At 43.0% G+C, this 26,810-nt stretch overlaps 1 protein-coding gene across 3 annotated transcripts in view; it reads right to left on the minus strand.

The window, feature by feature from the left end:
- Positions 1 to 26,810, minus strand: part of FYN (FYN proto-oncogene, Src family tyrosine kinase) — a 199,794-nt gene that overhangs the window by 47,960 nt on the left and 125,024 nt on the right. For all 3 annotated transcript variants that reach the window (XM_037520246.2, XM_037520245.2, XM_037520244.2), the window contains 2 exons: positions 6,016 to 6,273; positions 2,537 to 2,633 (listed from right to left, as the gene is read on the minus strand). In XM_037520246.2, the coding sequence (XP_037376143.1) occupies positions 2,537 to 2,633; positions 6,016 to 6,262 (344 nt within the window). In that variant the 5' untranslated portion in view covers positions 6,263 to 6,273. The remainder of the gene's footprint in view (positions 1 to 2,536; positions 2,634 to 6,015; positions 6,274 to 26,810) is intronic.

Here is a 26,810-nt window from a genome sequence, read left to right on the forward strand (position 1 = left end):
TCCCTCTTTCAGCATAGAGACCCAGGGGCTGGAAGAGACTGGGGGAGGGGAAGGAGACAGATGCCATCTGGTTCTGCATTATTGCTTTGTTTTTCCTTCACATTTTTCTCTTCCCTATTATTACCCTTGACTTTAGGATATACTATTTGTTTGAGAAATCTTTTCTCCCTATAACCTTGAAAAAGGGCATTTAAATGGCTTGGAGGAGAGAATACTAAAGGAGAAAAAAAAACCTTTGTAATATTTTCTTCTAAGAGAACAGGGTCACAGGCTTACAGCCCTCTGCAAACATCAAAGGCCATGTATGCAAATGACAAACTATAGACTGAGATGGATCTGTGAATGTTTCTCAAAGATTTCAATTGGATGCCACTGATATTCCTATCCAGATTAACAAAGGAAAAAGTCAGTGTTTGATCTTGGCGAGGAATGGCTTTCCAGGTGCCCTCAGCCTGAGGTGTAGATCCATGGGCAGTGTGAAGAAAACCCACAGAACAGGAGGCATGTACGGCACTTCTTACTGCTCTTAGTTCTTGCCTTTAGAAGTCACCTATAGTTTTACAAGTTCTAACCAACCTTGCTATTTCAGGAATACTGCATAAAATGGGGAGTGGGAAGGAGACATATTTCAGTATTCAAAGTTAGTAGACTCTGACAAGAAGTATTCATCTGAGAATCAAACTAACAACGAAGAGAACAAAGCCAAATCCCTTCCTCCCCCGAAATCCCAGTCAATCTTCTGAATCTTTTTGTAACTGAATGGTCCTGTCCCCTGGGATGGAGGGTATCTCTCAAGATCAGGCCTAACCCTGGGCCCAGGATGATGCCCCTCCATCCCTGGGGGCTTTGCCACCTGCTAGCTCCTCTGTGCACCCAGGTGGCTCCCTAACCTGAGCCTGTGGCTTCTCATATGTCAAATGATGACTCTGACATGCTTCAGAAACTTGCTGTGAAGAATAAATGAGAACATGTGTAACTTAGCACATGGCTGGCACAGAAGATGCCTCCAGTAAATAACAGCTGTTAACTATTTTAAAACAATTCCTGTGGCTATAGGAGAGCTCACAGAGGGCAGGTAATGTTCTTCTGGATTTGGGTGCTAGTTGCACAGACATGACCAGTTTGTGAATATTCTGTGAACTGTGCAATTAAAAAAAATTGTTAGAGTATGGATAACACAAAATGTACCATTTTAAGCATTTTCAAAGATCAAGTGCTTGAGCATTAAGCACATTCATGTTGTTGTGTGACCACTACACTTCCGGTAGGTGCACTTTCTTGCATATATTTAAATAAGAAGTAAAACTGACCAACAAATCCATATACACCCTGTTAATTGGTGACAATAATAATAGTGAAAAAACCCGCGCAGCTATGCAGACAGTGCTTCCTGCTGTGTAGAAGGTAAGTGGCCTGTGAAGGGAGGAAGTCAGTTTCTGCATTGAAAGGGAGCATGTTCTCAGTGTATGGCATTTTGGGCATCCCAGGAAAGGGGCCGGCATTCCAAGAAGACAGTTTCCAGGGCCTGAGGACTTCTTTCTCACAACATCAGCAGGGCTGCCACTCACCAACCCTTGCTAATGATCCTGGGAGAGCTGAAGAGCCATGCTTCAAGTCTTTCCTCCATCACAAAATCCAGTTTTCTCAAGGCGTTGAGGACAGAGCAATCAGACTTGGCAGACAGGAAGGAGAGCTTCCTGTGGGCCTCAGGGCCCCCAAGGCACACCTCTCTGACCACTGGGAAGCTCTCACAAGGAAAAATGGTGGGGTTCGGGAGAAGACCAGGCTGTTGATATGGGAACCCACCATTTTCTTTTAAGCATGGATTCTTCTGGAAGGCCTTGTTCACACACACTGCCTTAATATACTAGAGGCAATATTTAGAAACAATGGGAAATCTGACCCATCTTTGCACTTGTTAATGGAGGTATTGAGTGTAGGATTTGAAAAGTGAGTGGTTCTCATTCTTGAAATTCTGGCCATGTTTAAAATGTACGCGTGGTGGTCACTCATGAGTGGGCGGAACCACTTCTTCCATCACACAAAGCTTGCAGTCACTGGCAGGTTTTCATTATGGGGAGACGCCTACACAGGCTTCTAGCTGGAATGTTGAGTAGTTTTGAAAACAGAAGGAACTTTTGCCAGCCTACCCTTATGTGAGGGCTTAGCTAGAGCAGCTTGTGAAATGTGAAGAAAATCTCAAGGCGTGGACAGCCAGGCCTATGCCAACCTGAAACTGTAGATGATGCTGGTGCTTTAAACCAAAAGAAGAACTATCGACTCTGCCACAGTCTTGTTTGGCCTGGATTTCTGCTACTGTGGTATTCTCCAAAAAAGTTCTCTGGACACACCAAGTACCATAAAATATTGAACTGACTCATCACCTTCACTTCACAAGTTGCTATGGATTAGTGAATTTTTTTTTTTTTTTTTTTTTTAGCATTTCAGATATCTGAAAAGGCACAGACTAGTAACACAAAGAATGTATTCCTGATCTGAAAGACAAGCACACTTCCCGCTCCCTCTCCAAACTTACGAGCTGTTCAGTATTTGAAATTTTTCTCCTTTGTGAAAACTCAGGTCATCTTCCGTCCGTGCTTCATAATCATAAAGGGCCACAAACAGGGTCACTCCTGACAAAACAAAATCAAAAGGGGAAAGACTGTTAACCAAGGGGAAATGAAATCTTCGCTGAAACCGCATTCTCAGGATCTGCATTTCATCAGCATTGATAACATGATGTGGTGTTGTAATGAATGTACGCGAGCCGAAGTCTCAGGGCTGGCTGTTGTAGGGGGTGTATCATTTGATCCTAAAGGAACCAGAGGATGAAGGACTTCTCTCTGTACACCCTTGAATGAGTTGGGAGTAGACAGATGTTAAAATTGTGTCTAAAACTAGTATCCCAGTGTTTTATAGTTCAGCTTTGCAGTGCTCTTTTTCTGACACACATTGTCCTCCACTCAGGTTCTGGGTAAAATGGATCACTCTTTTCCCTGGCATAATAGTAAGCCAGAATATATAGACATCTCTTTCTGCAGCCTGGGGAATTCAGAAGCTTCTTCTGTAAACATTCACCCCAAGGATGTTCTGCCACTAGCAACTGCAGTTACTTTGGACTCCATTTCTCTTGTTCTTCGACCTGGAGCCCATCCACCCTCAGGCTGGCTTGTACAATTACTACCCCTCATACCCACCCACGGTCTCTTATCTGGTTAACTGTTCTAATCTGTAGAAGTTTACTATCAATTGCGAAAAAATATCCAGTGTGGCAATTGACCTAAACTTCCCCTAAATAATAGATTTCTAAGAAAGTCTTCAGTGACCCTTCCCTCCAGTGTTCATGCCTGTGTGCAAGCCTCTTCCCTGAGGGTGGGCTGACCCAGTGACTTGCTTAAACCAACAGAGCAGGCAAAGGTGATGGGATGCCTGTAAGTGACAGGCTTCAAAAGACTGTGACTTCTACCTTTCTCACAGACATCCGTTACTACTTTGGTGTGAACATTTAGATGAAGCCAGCTGCCATGCTGGAGAGGCGCACCTGACCAAGAACTGAGGGTGGCCTGTGGCCAACAGTCAACAAGGAACTCAGTGCTGCCAACACCTCATGGGACTGGCGGCAGATTCTGCTTGGCGGAACCATGAGATGTCTACAGCCTAGCCAGCACAACTTGACTGCTGCCCATGGGAGCCTGAACAGAGGACTCAGCGAGTCCTTCCTGGGTTTCTGTCTCAGAAATTGCGAGGTATCAGTGTATTTGTTTTAAGACTGCTAAACTTTGTAGATATTTGTTATGCAGCAATTGATCACTAATACATTCTATTTGTCTGCTCTCTGGCTTCTCGTTTTGATCTCCACATGCTTCAAAGTGTCTCATATGCCTGAAGAACATAGAACGTGGATTCTGCTCTTTACCAAGTCACTATTTTGCTGTTCCAGGGGAATGAATGTGTCTGTGGGCCTATTCATAGCCAGAGGGGAGGTGGAGCTTGCCTTTCTGCCCCACCCAAGTGTCGTTGAGCAGGTCTGACCTTGGCGTTGAGCAGGTCTGACCATGCAAAGCGGGGCTCATTTGGCAGCTGTCCTTCTTCCTTTAGGTTTCTTTGAGAGGTTAGAAGACAGACTGGCCTTCTTTTCTCACTTAGCACTCTATTAGCAAATTCCCCATTAATGGGTTCATTAAACTGTTTAAAAGGGTGGTGCTCCATCGTGCGGAAGACAAGGTGCATGAGGCTGGGATACCTCCCCTCGCCTAACCTCTCCACGCATCAGCCAGCAAGCTCTCACTGGCCTTTTTTATCCTCTAGAGGTGGAGGAGAGTCAAAGGAGGTCATGGAGACACACAGACAATGTTCTGGGCCTGCCTTAAAGCACCAAAAGTCGCAGTGGGGAGAAAGACAACCATATTTAAAAAAGCCAAATGATACAAGGCAGAAAAATCTGCCAACATTTGAGGGTTCTATTTTAATTTTCAAGTTTTATAAGGAATCTGCTGGCTTTGTACAGGAAGGCTGCTCCTGACTGTAGCATATAGAACCCATATGCTCAAGGAGAGCGGCCCTCTCCAGTGACTGTATGATTGGTACCTGCAGACACAGGAGGCACGTCCAGTATTCCTGAGTAAATGAACAAGGTCGGGGCCTGTATCAGCAGAATTCATAGTCTGGCTGGCAAAGCACTTGTGCTTCTCACAGCAGGCACGCGGGTGTGTGCTGGGTGTGTTTTGGCTTTTTGTTCTCCTGCATCCTCAAGAAACAGACTTCCCTAGACTGCCTGACTTTCCTTCTTCTCTCCATTCCAGATGCCTTCCAGGAAGGCAGGAAGGATGAGTAAGTGCATCTAGCTTTCCTTCCATCTGTGCAAGACCTGTTTTAAAGGGAAAGCTAGATCCACCATAACACAAGGATGAACATAAATGTTTTTTGTATTAGGCGGAATATGAAGCATGAGAAGAGAAGTAGCTAATGCCCAATGATCTGGATCAGGTTCCCTCAATATAGTTACCCTGATAATGCCTCGGTTGTGCCCATGTCCCAGGCAAAAATACACAGTGGGTCCATTATATCCATATGATATATATCCATTATTGCTGACAGACATCTGCTCCCAGATGAGCTGAGAGCACAATGGCTCATGTACATTTCTTTAAACTTTTGTAATAAATGAAACAATTTTGGAACAAAAATGTCAAATATCAAATTACCATGATTCATATTCTGGGAGAAGATTTGGAAGATGAAAGATGCATGAGATAACTTACAAATATTTCGAAAAACATATGTCTGGGAATGTATGCCAGCGATTTTACAAAGTATTAGCTAAGTCAGCAATACACACAACAAATTAAATGTAGCCTTGTGGTGGGAAAGGCAACTTTAAAAATGAAGATGATTCCTTCAGATATGTAAGATGCAATTTTAAAATACAAAAGATACACAAAATTATTTAAGGGCCGATAAACTCAGTTATATGGAAGATGATAGGAAGCTCAGAGTACCAGTAAAGAGGAATGGCCAGAAATAGCGTTGCCAAATGACCCCACCAGCTAGGAAATGACAGACAGGGTGAGGATTAGGAAGACAAAGGAGAAGGTACGACCCCTGGACAGTGGCTCTTCACAGGGAGACAGGAGGATGGAGTATAATAACATCTGAGAGCTTCTGATTCCAAAGTTCAGCCATGGGGCTCAGGGTCTGTATTTTGAGAGAGTTGCCCTAGTAACTCTGAGCCGGCAAGCCAAGGTTGACTGCCAGGGGTCAGAAGTACCTCAGCAGAAGGTCATTTCTCATAATCTACACAGAATTCTTACAGAGCAGCAGACTCAGGGTGCCCCGTACTGCAGTCATCTGCATTTCAATTTGTACATCCAGCTCTGGCTTCCTTACAGCCCCTTCTCTGGTGGAGGGTAGGGAGAGACTGGTGGAAAACTTAAATGTTAAGTCCTGAGTCAGAGGGAGCTGACTGGGGTACAAAGGGTCAATTGCCAAAAGAATCAAGAGCAGCTTAATTCTTACCTGTCCCTCCTCTTGTGCGCAAGGTCCCAGTATGAGACGAAGAGTTCACGCCCCCAAAGACAGTGAGTCCTTGGCCCCCGGCTGCGTGGAAGTTGTTGTAGTTTGGGATGGAGGTCACGCCAAAGCTGGGGTAGTGCTGAGGGGTGGGGTCTGTGCCATAGCGGAAGCCGGAGCTCTGGTTCAGGCTGCCATCCCTCTCCTCCGTCAGTTTTGTTGCTTCTTTATCCTTACATTGCACACAGCCCATTATCTAAATTCCTGCCAAAAAAAATAAAAAATAAAAAAAGAGGGACATGTGAGTTTGGATGGTTTCTCGTTCTGGATTGCTTAACTACTAAAGGAGAAAAAAATTACAAAGCTCACCCTTGGATATTTCGGCCTATGGGGTATGAGGAAAAGCAGTGCCTAGGGTAGAGGGTTAGAAGCAGTCTCAGAGCCCTCACTTCACAAACATATTTGTTCCCCATGTGCGCTGGGCAATGGGATCAACACAGACGACGATGCTTGCCACGCAGCAATCTTCCTTCAATGAGGTTTACACCCCTTACAGCTGTGGGATATTACACACAGCACAATGACATTTACTTATGCTTTTGTTTAGTCGTTTCAAAAAATACTGTATGGTCTAGAAAATGAATCTATGCATTTCCATCATGGCCAAAAATATTTAAGTGAGAGGGTGAAGGAGAACCAGCAAAGCCAGAATGCAGCCCTTAAACAACTCTCTGCTTCTCCACTCGTGGATGCCCATTCTGCAGCACACGTTTGGCAAAATACAAGCAAGGGCATAATATATATGAACATTAAGAAATCACTTCTGGCTGAGGGCCTCCCTGGTGGCTCAGGGGTTAAAGTCTCAGTGCTATCACCAGCCACTATAGCATGAGTTTGATCTCCAGACTGGGAGCTAACCCACATGGCTCAGCAGACCTCTCCTGTCTCGCCCGCTGCTCCCCTCAGCAGTGTATTTCAGTCGGTCTGCCTGTTCTGCTCCTCACTCTGTCTCTGGTAAATCCTCTCATACCCCACACCTCTGACCTAGACCCCAATTCTTGTATGCATAAATAAAATCTTTTGTTTTTTAAAGAAATTATTGCTGGATGAAAAATAAAATAGAAATGGAGAGGTCCGAGTGTAGTTACAGGATACGATGGGCTTCAGTAACAAAGTGATTTAAAGTTGTGAATTAACTTTTCAAATTTCCATTAGTTTTAACACCTTTCAAAACCATGAAAAACATCATTCCTATGTCATAGGGTTAGTGGTGGATTAAAACTCAAGCTATTGTCACCACATCTTCTTCCAATTCTTTCTCATGTGTCCTCATATCAGTAAATGGCAACAACAACAACCCAGATGCTCAAGTCAGAATCCTGAGATGCATCCTTATTTGCCTTTCCTTGTTTACTTCTCACTCTTCCTGTCTCACACTGTACTATGCAAACATGCTGAACTTTTCAGTTCCGTAAAGGTTCCATTTATTTTGCTAACCTTCAGGTCGTGGGACAAGGCCTTGAACATTATTTGCTATGTTCTTTGATGTGTAACATGTCCTTCATGTCACAGTTACAAAGCCATCTCGGATCTTAACATGCTCACTCAGACTGGGGTGATGCTCTTTCTAAGTGTTCTCATCATGTCTTGATTTTCCTCATCATGGCACATATTGTGCCATATTAAAACATGGTCTGTCCACTTGTCTCATTGCCCAATGGACTGTAAGTTCCAGGAAAGCAGAGCCCTTTCCATTTTTGTCACAGTTATATTGCTAGTACCTGGCACATAGTAGGTACTCAATAAATAGCAACTGAATGAGTGAAGAGTCTCTAGCCCATTATGTTTTTCTCTCATTCCTTCCTTCTACCTTCTTCATTCTGACTTGAGCAACCGTGTTGTTGCTGGTGCCATTTACTGAGATAAGGACACAGGAGAAGTAGGATTGGAAGAGAGAGGGGTGACAGCCTCTTGCCATCAAGGCCAATCCTTCCTCCAGTGACTTTAATCAGTAGTGTGTCTAGCACTTTTTAATCTAGTGTGTGTGTATGTGTGTTTGTGTGTGTGTGTGTGTGTGTGTGTGTATGTATAGGAAATGCAAGGTATTGTATCCAGCAATACAAGTCCATTTTGGACTGCAATACCATGTCGAGCTGACTGGGGGTAGGTAAAACATGCAATGGATATCTCTGCTAAAACTATGAAAAGTGAAACAACCCAAATGCCCAAAAATAGATGACTGGATCAAGAAGATGTGGTATAGATACACAATGGAGTATTACTCAGCAATCAAAAAAGATAAACTCATGCAATTTGCAGCAACATGGATGGCGCTGGAAGGGATCATGTGCAGTGAAATAAGCCAGAAAGAAAAAGAAAAATACCGGATGGTCTCACTCATAGCAGGAATTTAGAAAACTTAAATAAGGGACCAGGAAAAAGACTAATTATAATAAAGAAAAAGTCAAAATCTACAAGCAACTATAAACCAGAGACACACTAGGGAGGGGGGAGGAGAGATTAGGGTCAAAATAAAGGGGGTGGGAATTGTATGGGGAATATAACCAAAATGAAAATGCATACACTGTGCAAAAATGAAAAATGATGTAAGAATTATAAAAAACAAAACAAAACTGTAAAAAGTGGCCTGCTTGGGACCAAGGAACCAAACAACAAACACATGACATCATGTGCAATTATACATACTCAGGGGAGGGGACACCTGGAAAAGGAGGGGAAGGGCTTGAGGTGGTAAAGGAGAATGGGCTTGTTTTCTCAAGTGTCCAGTAAACCCAATGGGGATGCCAGAGGGGGCGCTGTTCTGAGCCATTATTTTTCTGCTGGATGGGGTCATGAGAGCAACATCAGACTCTTCTAGAGTCCTCTCACATGACATGTTTCAATAAATACTTATTGAAATGAATGTCAGTTCCTGAAATGGAAATGTTTGGAAACAAGCCGCCTACTGCTTGAGCTGAGATCACCAAATCTGGAATACATTTACGTGTAAATCATTCAAGATTAACTTAGAGTGTACTGTGTCTGACACGCTTTCTAACATGGTAAATGAATATGATTTTCACAACTTTTCAATAGGAAATGCAAAATATCTCCAAGGCATGGTTGACTGAGAGAGTTTCAACATTTGTTCTTGGTGTTCCTTTACCAAATATCTTACTCATTTTATATCAACTTTTTCACAGCAGAAACTTTATCAAAGCTTCTACAAAAGTTTGACAAAATACACTTCTTGCCCCAGGTGTTTTCTTCACAATCTACTGTAATTAAAGGAGGTAGGCCCTGCATCACAGAACCACATCATTTATACCCGTGGTTCTCAGTTGAGGGGTGACTGCTCCCCCTCCACCAACAAAGGACAAATCAGGCAATTACACAGAGACATTTTTGGCTGCCAAAACTAGAGGAAAAGGAGTGCTACTGGACCTGTGGGAAGAGGCTAGACAGCCTACAAAGAACAGGACAGCTTCCAATAGCTATGAATTACTTGGCCTGACGTGTTAGTACTGTCAAGGTCAAGAAATTTTGATTTATGCAGAGGTAAGAATTTATATCTCTTATCTTTGAAATAGCATCACAGCTGGTTCCCTTTCATGTACATGATTAACATGCTATCCAGAGTGTCTTCCTTAGGAGAACTAGCATGCTAAGTAGGAGATGATTTAACCAACTGACATGAAATTGATTTTTCTTTTGCTTGTTTCCTGTGATAGAGAAAAGAATATAAAACTAATGAGAGAACTCACTGAAAACTACTCTTCCACTTCTAACAAAACCAAACCCTATATCAGAACCCTGCTGAAAATAGGACCCTACATCTAACTAAAGAAAAAACAATCTCTAAAATCCATTAGAAATATTATTAATGCAATAAATGAGTAACAGTTTACATGTTATTATGTGAAATAATGGAAGGAAACAAAAAGTAAATTTCTTGAAAGCAGGGATTTTTTTTTTCATTGTTGCATCCCTGTTATACAGAATAGTAGTTGGCACATAGTAATTGCTAAATGAATAAATGTGGAAACCCCCTAACATCCTAATCAAAATCAGTTTGGAGACAGCGATCCTCTTATTATAGAAGAATCAGCTCGGCCACAACTTTATACATCTGTAATTTAGAGTAAGGAATGTTTCTGCCCAGATCTTGCTTACTTTCTTCCCTTCATTGACAAACATGAAGGAACTGAAATAAGTCAGAAAATGCAGTCTCAAGTGACTAGGAGTTAATTACAATGAAAATATTTGTATAAGAACTTGTGGTCTTCCTCCTCCCACTTGGGGCAGTCAGACTAACCATTTCCTGATGAAGGAATCACAAGATTTTATATGAGCTATGCTCAGTGCGATCAGATTCTTGCCACGAAGCAAACTTCTGATCTTCTAAGTTAAAATAAAAACATCCTTTATTATATACAGGTCTAGATATGGCTTTTATGGCCAACGTTGTAGGTCTACTATGCACATACAAAGTACTAATATATTTGCTCTAGATTTGTGGGATATTGGGAAACAATGAATAATGCCATTCCAAAAGTGGGATCCTGGGGTTTAGGAGTTGACATATGCACGAACTCATGACCATTTTCCCCTGCACATGCTTAAAAAAATGGATGGACAAGCACTTTAACCCACAAGATACTATGCTTCTGCTCAGGCTCTTTGGATTATGTGATGTCCCCAGTTCCCAATCTAACTGCAAATTGAGGGGTTCTGCTTCTACTATTCAAGTAATACCATATCTACTTAAAATTTTCTTAGTCCTGGGGGTCTTTTCAAATGTGCCAGCAGCATTAAGGAACATGGGAAAGAGCTGCCAAAGAGAGAGCCAAAGGATGGCTGCACCCTACTCCCAAGAGTCTTGGGGTCACTAACTGCAGCACTTTCTGGTGCACTAGCACTTTCTGCCACATCTTATCTTTCTGACTATTACTGTTTTTTTTTTTTTTTAATAGAGGCATGTTTTTATTTATTTATTTGTTTGTTTGTTCGTTTTGTTTATACATGCACTGGGTACAGTCAGAAGCACGGGAGGGTGAGTGAATTCACCAGAGCCAGAGCGGGGAGCAGAGCAGGCAGAAGGACCGAAGTACACTGCTGAGGGGAGCAGCGGGTGGCAGGAGAGGTCTGCGCGCCATGTGGGACCCTCCTCCTGTGGCCGGGGAGCAGCCGGGGATTGAACCGGCGCCGCAGAGGCTGTGGGCAGCTTCGCAACCCAGCGCTCAACCGCTGCGCCACCGGGGAGGCCCCTGACTATTACTGTTGACCAAATGCCATGTGTGGCCTCAGAATCCTTCACAGAGCTGTTGAAAAACAGACTGGAGCTGACAGAAAGGATGGAATCTGGTCATTGGCTGCTTTGAGCACAAAGTATCTGGCTGAAGTCAAAGACCATGGTCCAGTCTGCTAGCTGCACATTAGCCACAGATAGCCTTGCACTTCTTCCCAGCTTTATAATCAAGTGATGCCCATATGCTCAGTAATAACACTGCAGGGCTTGTCAGGTTGCAGGAGTGGGCGGGAGCTGGGTATTAGCAAGTGAAAGCCACTGGCGGTCTTGGGCAAAAGCAAATTACTTCCTCTAGAGACACATTGCAGGCAGAGGAGGGAAGGCAGGAGGAGGAAAGATGAAACTGACAACATATAACTTCCATTCTAGCAGGTAAGCAATTTTGTCTCAGAAACTAGCCCAGGGCCTCCCCGGTGGCGCAGTGGTTGAGTGCTGGGCTGCGAAGCTGCCCATAGCCTCTGCAGCGCCAGTTCGATCCCCGGCCGCCAGCGAGGGTCCCATATGGCACGCAGACCTCTCCTGCCGCCTGCTGCTCCCCTCAGCAGTGTATTTCATCAGTCTGCCTGTTCTATTCCAGGCTCTGGCTCTGGTGAATTCTCTCACCCTCCCACGCTTCTGACTGTACCCAGTGCTTGTATAAATAAATAAATAAATAAATAAATAAATAAATAAATAAATAAATAAATAAATAAATCTTAAAATAAAAGAAAGAAAGAAAGAAAGAAAGAAAGAAACTAGCCCAGGTGTCTGTGGAGCAGTGAGAGCCCTTAGGAGGAAGTCACAGACCTCTCTCCTGACATCTCGAACTTTGCGGGATGACAAGGAAAGCTGCACTGGCCTGAACTCACTGCATGGACTGATCAGGTTTCCATAGAGCAAGAAGCAGCTCTAGTGTAGCATGAGGGACTAGGATGAGATGTGACAGAGATACATTGGAAATGAATTGATTTCAGGATAGATGTGTGGCAGGGGGTTCATGATTCTTATAAAATTGGAAGTACCCAAAACCTGAGGTTGTTGGTTACATTCTCAATGGAGAAAACAAATCTCTTGAATGTTTAGGGAAGGTGATTGATTGCCTTAGTTTTCATCATATAGCTATGTTAATAGCAATGGTAGTTGGGCCACAGAACCTGTCACCCAAATTTCCTGGCATTTTCTTTGCTTTATGATGCAGCTTTCCTCTTTGTAGGACACTAGGTCCCAACACCCCACAAGGGAGTACAGGCAGTGCTGTCTTCTGGGGACAGCCAGGACAGAGGGCCAGCCACGGCTGGGGAAACTGAAGAGAAATCAGAACACTTTTGGAAGCACAAATACTCCCAAGGTCCCCAAGCAGGGGAAAGGTCACAGTTGGGAGGAGATGTAAATACTCGAGGGCTGAACCATATACAGCATTGGTGCAGGGTCCAGTCAGTAGCCCGAGGCCACTAATAAAAAAGAACATACAAGACTCTGCCAACGAGAAAAAAAATCTTTGCTGCCAGTTAGAAGGAGGGAGTAAAAGTGTGTGCCTTGCCTAAAAAAAGATGGTGTGGAAGGCAGAAATGGATGATTCCTGCCTCCATTGCATGTGTCCTGTAAGTTCCCCAGACTTGTAAATGATGGGATCATTGCTCCCAAGATAGGGCATTTGGCATAGTTGACTTTAACAATGAGGGATTTTCTAGGTGGACTTGACCTAATCAGAGGACTTCTTAAAAGGAACTGTGCTTTTTCTGGAGAAGTGGATTCAAAGTGTGAAAAGCATTTCATGGGAAGGATACTTATCCACTGTTGGCTCTGAAGACAGAGAAGGTTATGTGGCTGGGAATGTGGGTGGCCTCTAGAAGCTGAGAACAGCTCCCAGCTAGAACTCTGGAAGCTGGCAGACAACAAAGAAACAGGGACTTACTCCCATAACACAAGGATCTGAAATGGGTCAAGAACCTGAAGTAGCCTGGAAATGGTTTCTTCCCTGGTCCAGACAGCACATGAGAATGCTGATGGTCAACACATTGAGTAAAGCCTGAGAGCAGAGAAGCCAGCTACACCATGCCTGAACTCGTGGCCCACAGAACTACGAGCTCATAAACTGGTGCTGTTTAAGCTGCTAATTTGTGGTATTTCATTACACGGTGATAGAAAACCAGTAAGTATCTTTGTGGGAGGTGGAACCATGGAGATGATTCCATACTTCGAAGTAATGACCAATGTGAGATGAGGGTCAGTGTGCACTGTGCTATCTACTGGAACATGTCACCTCATTAAATTCTCATGAAAATCTTAAGATACAGGTATTGTTCTTCCTACACTTTACAATAGGGGAACAGAAGCTAGGGAACAGCTCAGTTGGGGTAGAGGTGGGATCTGAAATCAGACAGCCTACTGAAGTCAGACAGTTCTACTGTCAGCACCTGCAGCCTTTACACTTCTTGCTCCAGGGAAACCTGGTCAGTACATGCAGTGGTGTGTGCATGAGGTTGAGAGAAGCTAAGGGAGAGACCCAAGAGGAGTACCCTGGGTTCTACTGCGTGCATGCTGATGTAGGCCTTGATTTCAGAGACTGGGCCTCACTCACTCAATTCACCCCACTCACCAAGACAGTGGGCTCTGTAGGGGTGCTGAGATCATGCCAGGTGTGGTGAGTCACCAGTTTCCTTGATGTGGTTTGGCATCTTAATGAGTGTTTGAGCCAAAGCAGCCCTTAGTTTCCTGATATTTTTTTCCTAGATATGGCAGGGTATTTACATACACCATGGAGTTACTATCAGTTTCCTTGGTTTAAAAGTGAGCTTTCCTACTGCACTGAAAACATGGTTTGCTTCCCAGGCCAAATTTTCTGGAACACATTTACTGCATAAACTGAGACATACATGAATGCCTTCCACAAGCATAAGATGACAGATTTTTGCTCTTGGTGGTGCCTTGTGAAGGAGAACTCTGCACCAAATACAAATGTTAAAATACTACATCTTTGAAGTATGAAAACTGATGTAAAAGCAGAAATAGATACAACTTAGACACTGGAAGCAGGAAACAATGGGAAATTGAGCCTATTTAAAATTCAAATTAAAACTCTGCTTCAGAAATAAGAAAAGGTATAAACGGTCCCAGCCAGTCATTTATAAATGGTTTTTTAGGGGCCCTCTGGAGGACAGATCTTGTTCTATACCTTACAGTAGGGAGACTGAACTAATAAAATGATGCTTAAGATGTCACTTCAAGTAAAAGTGAGTTCTGGAACCTAGAATGGTTTTTTGATTCCCTACTGCTGGTTTATCTTATTCAAATGACCCCTGGGCTGGGAAGCAGCTCACACTCCTGTAGAAAATTCTTCTTTCCCTTCTGTACAACCTCCCATTCCCCAGAGATTCAAAAGCACTTAATAAAAGATAAGGGAAGCATTAGACACCAATGGTGAGATTTAACACTGCAGTCAACTTAATGCTGGAACCATTCCCAAACCCAATCAGCCAAACGAGGTTTTAACACTGAACTATGGAAAGACTCCAAAGGCGGGTAAGAACATTTTCTTCTTCCTTCACTTCACTTTGGATCTCAGGGTTAAGATGAGTGAAACGGTGATGAAAATAAGGATGTGTTTTAACCATCTATGCCAAAGGATTCAGAAAGAATTAGAACACAGATTGTAAAGTTTTTTAGGCTTTCCCCTATTGCTTTTTGGATCATAGAAAAATTTCCTATAATTAGTATTTTTAAATGTTATCACATTTTAACTTTACTGAGATATATTTCATATACTATAACATTCATTCTTTTAAAGTGAATAGTTCAGTATTTTTTAATATATATACAAAGGTAACCATTTGCATATCAAATTCCAGAATATTTTCATACCCCAAAAAGAAATCTAGGCCTATTACAGAGTTATTGCCCATCCCTTCTCAAACTATCCCTAGCAACTGTTATCTACTGTAAGTCTCCATGAATTTGCTTATTCTGGAAATTTCAAATAAACTGAATCAAACAATATGTGGCCTTTTGTAACTGGCTTCCTTCAACTGGCATAATATTCTCAAGTACCATTCATTGTGTACCATGTAGTAGTACTTCACTTTTTTTTAAGGCTGAAAAATATCCCTTGTATCATATACTGTTTGTCTACCATTCATCAGTTGATAGACATCTGGGTTTGTTTCTATTTTTTGGCTGTTATGAATAACGCTGCCAGGAATAATCATGTACAAGGTTTTATGTGGACATATGCTTTCAATTTTCTTAGGTTAATACTTTAATATATAAGCAATTTATATTGATAAGAAAAACCCTAAGATTAGGTAAATTGGAAAGCATATGACTTGGCAATTCAGAGAATAGAAAAACAACTTGTTTTCACTTGGGAAATATATGGGAAAATACCACTTTCAGTAGTAATAAAAGAAACACAATTTAGATTATTGAGACATTTCTACCTCTAAGTTGAAAATTTTAAAAAAGAAGTCTGCCCAATAACGGTGAATATCCCTTGAAGTGAATATTTATACACATTTTGGATAAAAGACCAGGAATTCGTGTATAGTCCTTTTGTAAACCAATTTGGCAATTTTTAAAAAAAAAAACACACACACACAAAACAAAACTTAACAGTGGGTCTGGTTTTTGACCTGTGAATCTGTGCTAAAGAAATATTCTATTTCTAACAATACATGAAGAGACTATGAAGTGTTACTTATAATCTAAAAAAATTGGAAAACATGCCAACTGTTTCACAAGAAGGCAATAGCTAAGTACATTTGAGGCATGTAATGTAAAGTGAAACAGAAAGTAAAATTTTATGTGTACAGGAAATTATTAGTAACATTGAAAAATGCTAGTTATATTAAGGGCACGTGATTGCAACCCTTTTTAAAAAAGATTTATTTATTCATACAAGAACTGGGGTACAGGCCAGAGGTGTGGGGGGTGTGTGTGAGAGGATTCACCAGCAACACAGTGGGAACAGAACAGGAAGATTGACTGAAATATACTGCTTTGGGGAAGCGGGCAAGTTAGGCAGATTGACTGAAATACACTGCTGAGGGGAGCAGCGGGCGAGTCAGGAGAGGTCTGCTGTGCCATGTGGGTCAGCTCCCTGGCCAGGGATTGAACTCTGTGCTGCAGTGGCTGCAGATAGCTTCAGATGTTGCGTCTTAACCCCTTGCACCACCAGGGAGGCCCATGATTGCAACTCTTAACAAATGTCTAAAAAGTTCTCTGGGAGGAAAGATACTGAAATGTTTGCTGGTGATATGTAGGGGCTAACACTATAGGCTACTGTTCTTCCTTATCTGTTTATTTCTCAGATTTTCTACTGGGGATGTTATAATTTTTTTTTAAAGATTTATTATTTATTTATTTATTTATACAAGCACTGGGTACAGTCAGAAGCGTGGGAGGGTGAGAGAATTCACCAGAGCCAGAGCGGGGAGCAGAGCAGGCAGAAGGACCGAAGTACACTGCTGAGGGGAGCAGTGGGCACAGCAGAGAGGTATGTGCGCCATGTGGGACCCTCCTCCAGTGGCCGGGGAGCAGCTGGGGATCGAACCGGCGCTGCAGAGGCTGCAGGCAGCTTCGCAACCCAGCGCTCAATCGCTGCACCACCGGGGAGGCCCGGATGTTATAATTTTTATAAATATATTATTTTCATTTTTAAATAAGGTCCCTTCTCACAGTTACTGCATTAATTTGTTATTAAGTTGATAATTAAGTTGATAATATTACAGATTGATGTAATATGCTTTGTGAACTGAAAAATCGAGAGAGAGAGAGAGAGAGAGAGAGAGAGAGAGAGAGAGATTTATTCCTAAATCTGTTAAGAATGAACTGTTCCTTCTGGAAGATATGAAAGGTACCAAAGAATAGTGAGATTTCTGAGTGTGTTTTCATAACATCTATGCTGGGAAGGCACACAGTCATAGAAAGCTAATTAAGGGCATGGGCTTAGTAAAGCCATAGTATATAATAAACTCAGAGGACCATGTAGATGGCAAATGGCAGAATCTGCAATAACAGAACCAGGAATGGAGTAGTTGGATTGGTAGGTTCTTGAGAACCTTCAGGCCCCAAATTCCTAAGTACTAGGGGGAACCCCCGAAACTCAGAATGACAATTTAACTTTCCCCTGGAAACCCAATCAAAGGGCTCATGAACCCATTCAAGGGGTTTTTGAAGTATCTGCAGGACCTCTTTTTGAGTAAGGTCACGAAGACCACATCATGATAAGGCTCTAAGAAGCAGGGGAAGGTGAAGCAAAGCACTTTTGTTCTGTGGATGCCTATCTGTGGTGGAAGCACCAGGCAGAAAAATTACGTATTTTCCTCCTGTTGCTTTCACCTATTGTGGGGGTGTTCAGCCTGGCATTTTTGATGCTGTGACTTTTGAGCCAAGATCCCTAGAATTCAGGACAACCAAAGCAGGGCACAGAACAGTGAACAATACAGGTTTAGATGACCTGACGTTTTTCAGAAACACAAGAGATCCAGCAAAGATTTTTCCTCTTAGTTATCTCCCTCCTTTAATTTGACATTTGATCGAGCAGTTTTCCATCTTCCTTGCCTCTGTTCTATAAAAATAACCAGAGGAAAACAAAAATAAAAACAAAAATATGGGTTTCTAGTCAAGAACTAGCAAAGAGAAACAGGAAAGTCAGTGTCACATCTGGACCACATGGCAGAAAAGGGCTTTCTGGGTTGCACTGGCTGGGGGCCCAGGGTCGGGGTGTCACCTGGCGGAACCACAAGAAAACACATTAGCACAAAGCGGCTGTTTGAACAGGCATCATCAACACCCCCTCCCTGCTAACTAACGCCAAGAATGAAAGCCGAGGAGGTTCACTCTTTAAGACTGAACAAAAACCTGCTCTGCCAATCTTTCCAGTTTCTATAGAGGTTCCTCGCCAGATGATTCTGCAAATGTGGCCTCATACTTTCAAAAAACAGTGAATTCTTTTTCCTTTTAATTCACCAGTCCCAATCAAGAAGATCCATTTCTTTTAAAGAAACAGAATGGACTTTGAGTAAGGAAATTTTTTTTTTTTCCTTTTTGCCCCCAGCTCACGTTCCATTCATGGTTTCCATATCTCCCTTTCCACTGATCACTATCTGGTGGTGAAGTCAGAAGCCATTAAAATCTGCTGCCCTGAGAATTTGGTTGTGAGTCCATTTGCATTGTTTTTGGAACAGAGGCCAATACCTTTTCTTTGAAGAATGACATGAAGCCCAGTCCCTCCTTTGGATCTTTATGTTGGCACTTTCTCAAGTTGCAGGGAATCAGCAACAGCAGTAGCCATAACTTTTGCATTCCTTGTGGTGGTTTAGAATTTCAAGGTTTCTCAGCAGCTGTTTTGGTATGAATACTGATAAAATAGGCTGTCAGAAATCATACCCACCTCTAATTCCATAGGTACTACTAGGACAAGGAACGACGGTGATGTGACAGTGATGGTGCTGATAGAAACAGAGGGAGAGGAGCTCCTCCCACCACTTTCTTGCCTAAAGGAAATGAAGGCAGTCTCTGCCCTCCCCTGAGTTTACATTCCTTATCATGGGTGAGCCCAGGTTGGTTGACTGGTTCTTGCTTCAACGAAGCTTTTGCAAGAAGTCTCACTCATGAATGAAAGTTGAATGCCAACAGAGATGTAAGCAGTCAGAGGAAGGAGATAATAACTAAGAAGAGGACATGGAACCCACTAATGACAGACAGTGATACTTTCCCCACGAACACATAAAAAGGATATTTGGGGTGACAGGTTGTGGATCCTCTGTGTGGCAGGAACACATGTTCTATGGGATAGACCACTGACTGATGATATACTTAGCATTCAATAGATTTGGTCAGGTTTCTGATAACAAAGACTCAGTTTATATATCAGCAAACATTTTTGTGTCACTTAATTCTGACCAACTGGTTGTGAGTAGATGTGCTGTATTCAACTCTTGTATTTTTCATAAGGGAGTGGGTTGGAAAGGTGATGTGGTGCTGGTGAACAGGCTCCAACCTGGCAGAGGATGGTAACCCAACAGGCAATGGCAGAACAGTAGGACAGGAGGGACCTGGACCCTGGGTAGTCCTCATGAAGCACAGCTGCTCATTCACCCTAAATCAAAGCACTGATCTTTCATTTTAACATGCAAGAAGCATGCATATCTATCTTGTGTGAGCCACTTTTTGGTGGGCTCTATTTTTATTATAATAGGTAGTCTGTGCCCCAATATAAGGAGGAAAGTAAATCTAACACAGAGATCAAAAAGTAGCCCTATTGGTCATTTGTTTATCTCTAGGCCTCTAGAACCAATAAGAACTTCTGACCTTTGATAACAGCAGTAAAACTTCAATTAAGGCAGGTTAGTAGAGTAATGGCAATAATGAACCTTAAGAATAGCTACTCTTTATTGAGAACTTATTTTCTGTTTGGTATTTCACTTTATCCTCAGAACAACCTTGAAAGGTTATTTCACATTTAAAGACCCCCTGAGGTACACAGAATTTCAGTAACTTGTCCAAGATTACCCAAACAGTGGGGCCTGGATCCAAGGCCCTGTCCAATGCAGTCACATCTTAGCTGCATTCTGAGAAGCATGCTCTGCTCCTAGAGTACATCACTGCATTACTGCAAACCAGTTTCCTTATCAGTCAAACAATGGGCCTCAATAAGCAGCTCTCAGGGTTGATACCAGGCTTAACATTCCTGCCTTCCTGCACACATTCAAGCAGATCTGGGCCCACAGACCGGCACAGCATGGCTTTCCACAGACTCAGGCTTAATCATCTCTATCAAGAGGATCACAAAGTGAACAGGCCAAATGGTAACATTTGGCTATAACTGGTAAGATGTCCCCCTGCCATGTCCAGAGCTTGGACCATAAAATGAGAGACTGAATGGTGTGATGACAACTGGCTACTGCTATGTCCCATTGCTTTAATTTTATTTTTTGCTCTGTCTTAAAGTACTCTTTCTTACTGTAGTTTCCAGAAACCTGATGATGCCCTCCACTTCTCTTTGTTGTTAAAATGAAGAACAACATATGATCTGGCTCTAAGAGCTCAGGCATTCCTGACATACTCTGGTCTTGCCCCACCTCCCCTGTCATCACAAGGAGGCTCTACTCTACATTGTTAGATACAACTGTTCTTGTCTAGAGCTGCTGGAGATGAGAAAGTTAAAAAGAAAACAATGAAAAGAACAACACGCCACACCACCCTCCAAAGTTGCTCAGAAATCATCAGAATAACAAGTAGTTTTCCTTCAACAGTTTCATTTCCCTTACATTATTGTCTCTTTGTACATATCATTTATTTTACATTCAGTCCTACACCCCTGGCCTTTATGCAGCAAATTTTTTTTTTTACGATTTCTTTATTTATACAAGCACTGGGGTACAGGCCAGAGGCGCGGAAGGATGAGAGAATTCACCAGAGACAGAGTGGGGAACGGAACAGGCAGACTGACTGAAACACACTGCTGAGAGGAGCAGCAGGTGAGACAGGAGAGGTCTGCCTCACCAAGTGGGAATCTCCCTGGCTGGCTGGGAATCAAACCGGCCCTGCAGAGGCTGCAGACAGCTTCACAGCGCTGTTCAAGCGGCTGTACCACTGGGGAGGCCCCTATTCAGCAAACATTTTGACCCTCTCTATCAGGTACTATGCAAAGGACTGTGGATGTAAAGTTAAGCAAACACAGCCCCTGCCCTCAAAGAACTTATATACTTAGGATGGAGACAGACAAGTCAATCAGTGGACTCAGGTTAGGGAGGGAGAACAGAGGGAGGCTGAAACCATCCAGGCTAGAGACTGTGAAGGTGGCTGGACACTGGCCCAAGTGAGGAGGGGTGGGTACTACACAGGCTGAGTCAGCTCATCTGCAGGCACATGGGGGTGAGATAGTAAGATCTTCTCAAAGAACTCTCAGTGATTCCATGTGGCTTATTTTAATATGTTCCCATATTTACAGGGCATTACAACATGTGCCAGACATATTGTAAAGCCTCTGGCCTCTAAGAGTGAAGAAGACAGACTCCTGTTCAAAAGGAGCTTGTAGCTGAATGTAATTGATACATCCAGCTGGGAAGGTGGCTGAAATAAAGCTAGATCATAAACAATTACATGTCCATTCTACTGTGTGCTCACCAAGTTGCCCAAGTCTTTGCTATGTGCAATAAGCAAATTTTCTCCTTCAGTCCATCAACAGCTCTGTGAAGTTGGTATTGGCATTATTTTACAGATGGGGGAATAAGTACAGGGAGGTCAAGTTACTTGCCTAAGGCCTGAGAGCTGGGATGGTCTGGATTTTAACCGAGGCCTGACTGGATCTAAGACATATGCTCTTTCACCATATGCTAACAGTCTGAAGCATTTATATACCATCCAGCTGATGAGTTTTCAATATTTAGTGGGAATCAAGTGAAATTGGGGAGAGAAAAGAGAAACATGGCAGAGTCAGAGAATAAGGGCAGACACGGAAGAGATTTCACACAGGTGACTTCCCTAGGTAGACGGACAACTATCCATTTCTAGCCACCTGTCTGCATAATTCATACCTCACAAATCACCCCCAACTGTAGAAAAGCTGTAGCTTTTGTTGCATGTGAGAATAAAGATCTAAAACCACAGAGCTGCAGAGGTGATTCACCTTGGGACTGTGAAAGTTACACTTTTTGAGTCTTGTACAAATAGAAGTCCAAGATCATTTGAGGGTGGTAAGAGTGGGAGGTAGAGGCTGTGGTGCAGCTGTGTAGACAGTTGCTTAAACATGACAGGGACAGATAAGATAGACATCTGCAGAAAGACAGCAGATGCCCAGTAAAAAGGGCATGTAACAGCTAAATATCCAGCAACAGACTGATGTCTACTGATACCTACAAGAGATGGAGGCTAGAGGTGCAGGTGAGTGTGAGGTCAACAGGGCCTGTCCCTGCAGCTCACCTCCAATTGTGGGGAGTGTACTCCTGCAAGTCAAAGAGGAACATCTTTATCATGATGCCAAAGTGGCAGTGACAACTCAGTTTGGCTTGAAATATGGAATATTAACAAGTTCTTTGGCTTAGTGTCAGAAGATGGCTTATATTTTAGCCACGACAACTTTGCTGACATCTACAAGCTCACCACGGTCAGAGGATGGAAACTCCTGCTCATCCACCAGCGAGTCATCAACTGGCAGCTCTGAGCAGCAGCGGCTTGTCCCCTGTGCTCACACTGAGCTCTTGTGGAGGCTCCTTGTAGACTCCAGGTAATGATTTGAGTGTGGTTTCATGCTCTGCCCCACTCTGGTTCAGAACAACCCAAACTGACTCAGTAAATCATAATGAGCCCAGGCAACAGCCCTGTCGTAATTCTTTTTGACAAAGTCTGACTAGTCAAACTGGTTATCAGCCGAGGTAGAAAAAAGCCTACATGCACATCCTTAGCATTCACATTCTACACAGTTTCATCTTCAGTCAGGACACATATGCCCTGAATGCTCTCCCCTCTGAACCACTCTTCATCAACTAACCATCTTGCTTCTCTCTTAGGATTTGCACTTTCTACATAGGTTCTACTACTAAAATTAAAATGTTAGTGGATCTGTGTATCTCATATAGGACAGACTGATTATACTAATCTATTTAAACCTACTAAGCTGCATTAACTTTGTTTATTTTAACCACACTTTAGCTGATTTAAATTCGCTTCTGCTCCAACATATTTGTTGGTTAATCTACTATTCTTTTATTTTCCTGTACCTCAAACATTTACTGTTCTTTAGGTTAAAGCAATGGGCTCTGCTTTCTCCATGGCAAACCAAATCAACCCACCAACCAGCCAACTTTATCACTTTCTTGGTACCTGTGCATTTTTTTTTCCTCATTTATACCACGTGACAAAACTCTCACTCCTTTTCAAACAAAATAAAACAAAACATAACCTACCCAAAGCTCTCTTCATTTGTTATGACCCCAAGATAAAGGAGTGAGGCTATTGTCAGGATTTTCAGTTTGTCAATAGTAAGTGCAAAATGCAAAATGTGGAACGACAGGGTTCGCGAACACTGCTGGCGGGATGTAAACTGGCACAACTTTGGAAAAACAATCTTACATTATTAAGGGGTGATGAAGATGCATCTGTCTTGTGAGGAGTAATTCTACTCCCAGGCACCTACCCTAAAGAAACATGCCTAGGTGAACCAGGGGATTTGTGTACCCTGTGGGTCTGAGGGAGGCACAGGAATCTGTAATTTTTATAGCTCTACAGGCAGTAGGGGCACCTCACTCTGCTGCAAGCATCTGGGGTTGAAGGTTTACAATTTCAATTTCAATTTGTTTTGGAACTTGGTTCCCTCAAGCCACAGGAAAGCTCTGGGGGGAAGAGGAAGGTGGAAAGACACATCCAACCTGGTGGTTGTGATTTCGTGGTAAGAGACAGCTAGTCTGATGATCTGGGGAAATTCATGTTGGTCTTCACCAGTGACTGTTGCTTTCTTTCTGTCATCCCTGACTGCCCAGGCAAGGTTTTCCTTATGCCTTCCTCACAGAAACCCACCGTACTTGATGAAGTGCTTTGAGTCAGCATCATCCTCAACACAAAGCCCTGAAGTGCAACCTTCACAACCCCATGCCCAGACAGAGGCTGCTCTGAAAGTGGGGTTCTCTGCCTGGAACAGGAAAGCATCTAGGTGAGGCTTCAGAAGGTAAACTGAAGGGTGAGGGTGGTGGAGGCTTCAGCCCTTAGTGACGTGTCTTCTCCGCACATGCCTTTTAAACAGGCGTCCTGCTATGTGATTCTTGGGGGTACTCAGTTGGACGCATGTATAATGCTTGGTGCAGCTTGGCCTTTAATGAAAACTTTCAAAAGACTTGACTAACAGGAAGTGAGATAATGAGCCTCTTCTAAAGAAGTGAAGGGAACTGTCTGCCTTCCTGCTTGAAGTTGCCCTCCCTCCTTCCTGCTGCTCTGTCTGCTCTCATTCATCGAGTTATGTAATGGCCTCTCCGTCACCCTCACTTCCATTTGTTTCTACTCCTGGTGCCAAGAATGGCTCCAACTGCCCCTCCCTCCACATCTCTAAGAGAATAAATGAGGAAAGTGCATGAATTGGCTAGAAAGCTGCCCTCTGTTATTTTCTGTTTTGAAACTGAAATATCCCTAAGGCAAAGAACCTCGTATCATGTAACTATTGCTCTTTTAGGTATAAAAATACCTTCAAGGTGTCAAAAGCTCTACAGATTCCACTAGGTACCTGAAACCTGCCCTGTTATTCAGCTCTAGTAATGTACTGAGGGTGGAGATAATTTGTTTAAATTATTAACTCATAATGTGGGGTTCTGGCAAGATGTATATGTGTGGGAGATGATGATGTTATGTTGAGAGGAAATCAAGATGATGATATGATGATGGAAATACAAATGGAGTTTGGACTGGGCGTCAGGGAGGCCACCTGGAGCCCATCTCCACACGACTTGGCCTCCTTCCCACAGCCCTGCCGGGGTTCTGTCCCTCACTCAGGGCTGCGATGGGCCCTGCTGGAGCTGCCTGCTGCCTGCTGCCTGCCCAGCCCACCATCTCGAGAGGCCTTGACCAGCGAGCAATTCATTATTTAGGCATGTGGCAATGAGATTGGAATTTTTTTTTTAATCATTTCCATTCTGCTGCCTCAATTTTGAGATGGGTTTCCTTCTATTTCTTTTCCTATTCATTTCCTTTCGCATTGACTCTGGGTGTCAGAAGGATAGAAAGCCATACTTGAAAGGAAGACTTTATATTTTGAGTAGGTGGCGAAAATCATTTTGGTTTCTTTCCTGAATAATGTGGATTATACCAATTTTTTATGAATATACATATCTTACTAACTTACTATTAGAATGTTACTGGTATTTGGCCATCTTTGATCTGAAAAAAAGGAAATATCCATTTCACATGGTTCAAATGAACAGAGAGCATCCAGCCTACTATCTGGCCACACAGTAGGAACTTAGTAAACCTTAAGTGTAACAGGCACGCTCAGGTGAGGAAAAGGGCACGCCGGAGCCTGGGAATTCTCTGAGGGTCAAGACTGGCCTTTCTGTCCCAGGCGCAAATGACATCCAGTGACTTCCTGGCTTCCCAGGAGACAGTCAGTCTGCCATCGCTGGCATCCAGTCATGCTGCCAAATGAATCACTGCGGATTGGGGGTAACGTTTAACAAGTTTAACTGAGCAGACAATGAAATGAATTATTTTGATAAAAATTAAAAGAAAATGAAAAAAAGGAAATGAAGAAGGAAGAAAGCTGAATTTCTCCCTAAACTTTATTTTGTTCCAACTGAAGAATCTACTGCTTGAACTTTCAAAAGGAACCCCAACAATTACTTTGTATGATACTCAAGTTTTTTAGTGTATTAGTTGGACAGTAGGGATGGAGGGTTATCTTTTAGAGAATAAAAGTTGCTTTAGTGTAACTCTTAAATGAAAATCTCAGTCTGAATCACACATCAAAGGGCCAACTGCAGGGGTCACTTATTACAGTCAGACAGCATTTCTGCATGTAATAAGCTAATTTTCACCTACTACTAATGTACAAGCAGAGACTTTTCAGAAGCTCTCTGATGACTGATAACAGAGAAGAATGCCTGGATACCAGGACAGAAGGGCTTGGTTATATTTAGCTCCACTATTTCTTCAAAGCCATGAAAAACAGTGTTGAAAGCCCTGGCACTTTTGGCAGAGTCCTCTTGGCCTGGTATAATGTGAAATCAGAAAGTTCAAAGGAAAAAGGAACAGGTGGGTTTCAGGCAGCCATGTTTCAGTTCCTCAGGGATCACTTCTGTGATTCCATGAAGTGTAATCAGTCCCGCCTACGTCACTGTTCCCCACAGGGTGTGAGCCACCTGACCCCCTGACCTCCCTCTCCTCCATGCTCTATGACCTTCATAGACTGGAAGGTCTGCTGGATCCAGTCAGACCCTAGATGCTTGGGATGGCCACTATCTCACAGTCATCTAAGCAAGCTTACCTGGGCCTTTTCCTTTGTCCATGCTGAGGTAAGAGCAGGAACTGTGCCCATCAGATTAGATACTGGCCCCTTGACAAAAACTGGAGGGTCTAGAGGAATGTGGCTTTGCAACATTTTCAGTTAACAGTTTTTTTACTTAGGGCTTTTTCTGATGTACCTTGCTAACCAGCTATGTACTGACTCTTACGACCAACACTGGTTTGTTCCCTGCAAACAGGCGCATTGGATTCAGTAATGAAAAGGAGAAAACGACAGGAAAAAGAGAGCTTGCTCAGCAGTGCCTGCAGAATCTCTGGAGGGCTGAAGGTGGAGAGGAGGGCTGCTCAGCCCAGGAACCATGTGAGGTTGACATTGGCCGGAGGATGGAGGTCTGCATATCCAAGGTCAAGGGAGTTATGAGCACAGAAGGGTAGGAGGTTTATGAGTCCTTAGCACACAAGTTCTTTTTCATCAAATATTCTCAAAAAGGAATCTAAAAGCTCCTGGCTTCTGAGTGGGTACTGAATGCTAGGATTAGCAAAGCAGAGAAGGAAGTTAAATATAGAACTG

Source organism: Talpa occidentalis, unplaced genomic scaffold, assembly GCF_014898055.3.
Source record: "Talpa occidentalis isolate TD23 unplaced genomic scaffold, MPIMG_talOcc4v2.1 talOcc4.2, whole genome shotgun sequence".
NCBI classification, from domain to species: domain Eukaryota; kingdom Metazoa; phylum Chordata; class Mammalia; order Eulipotyphla; family Talpidae; genus Talpa; species Talpa occidentalis.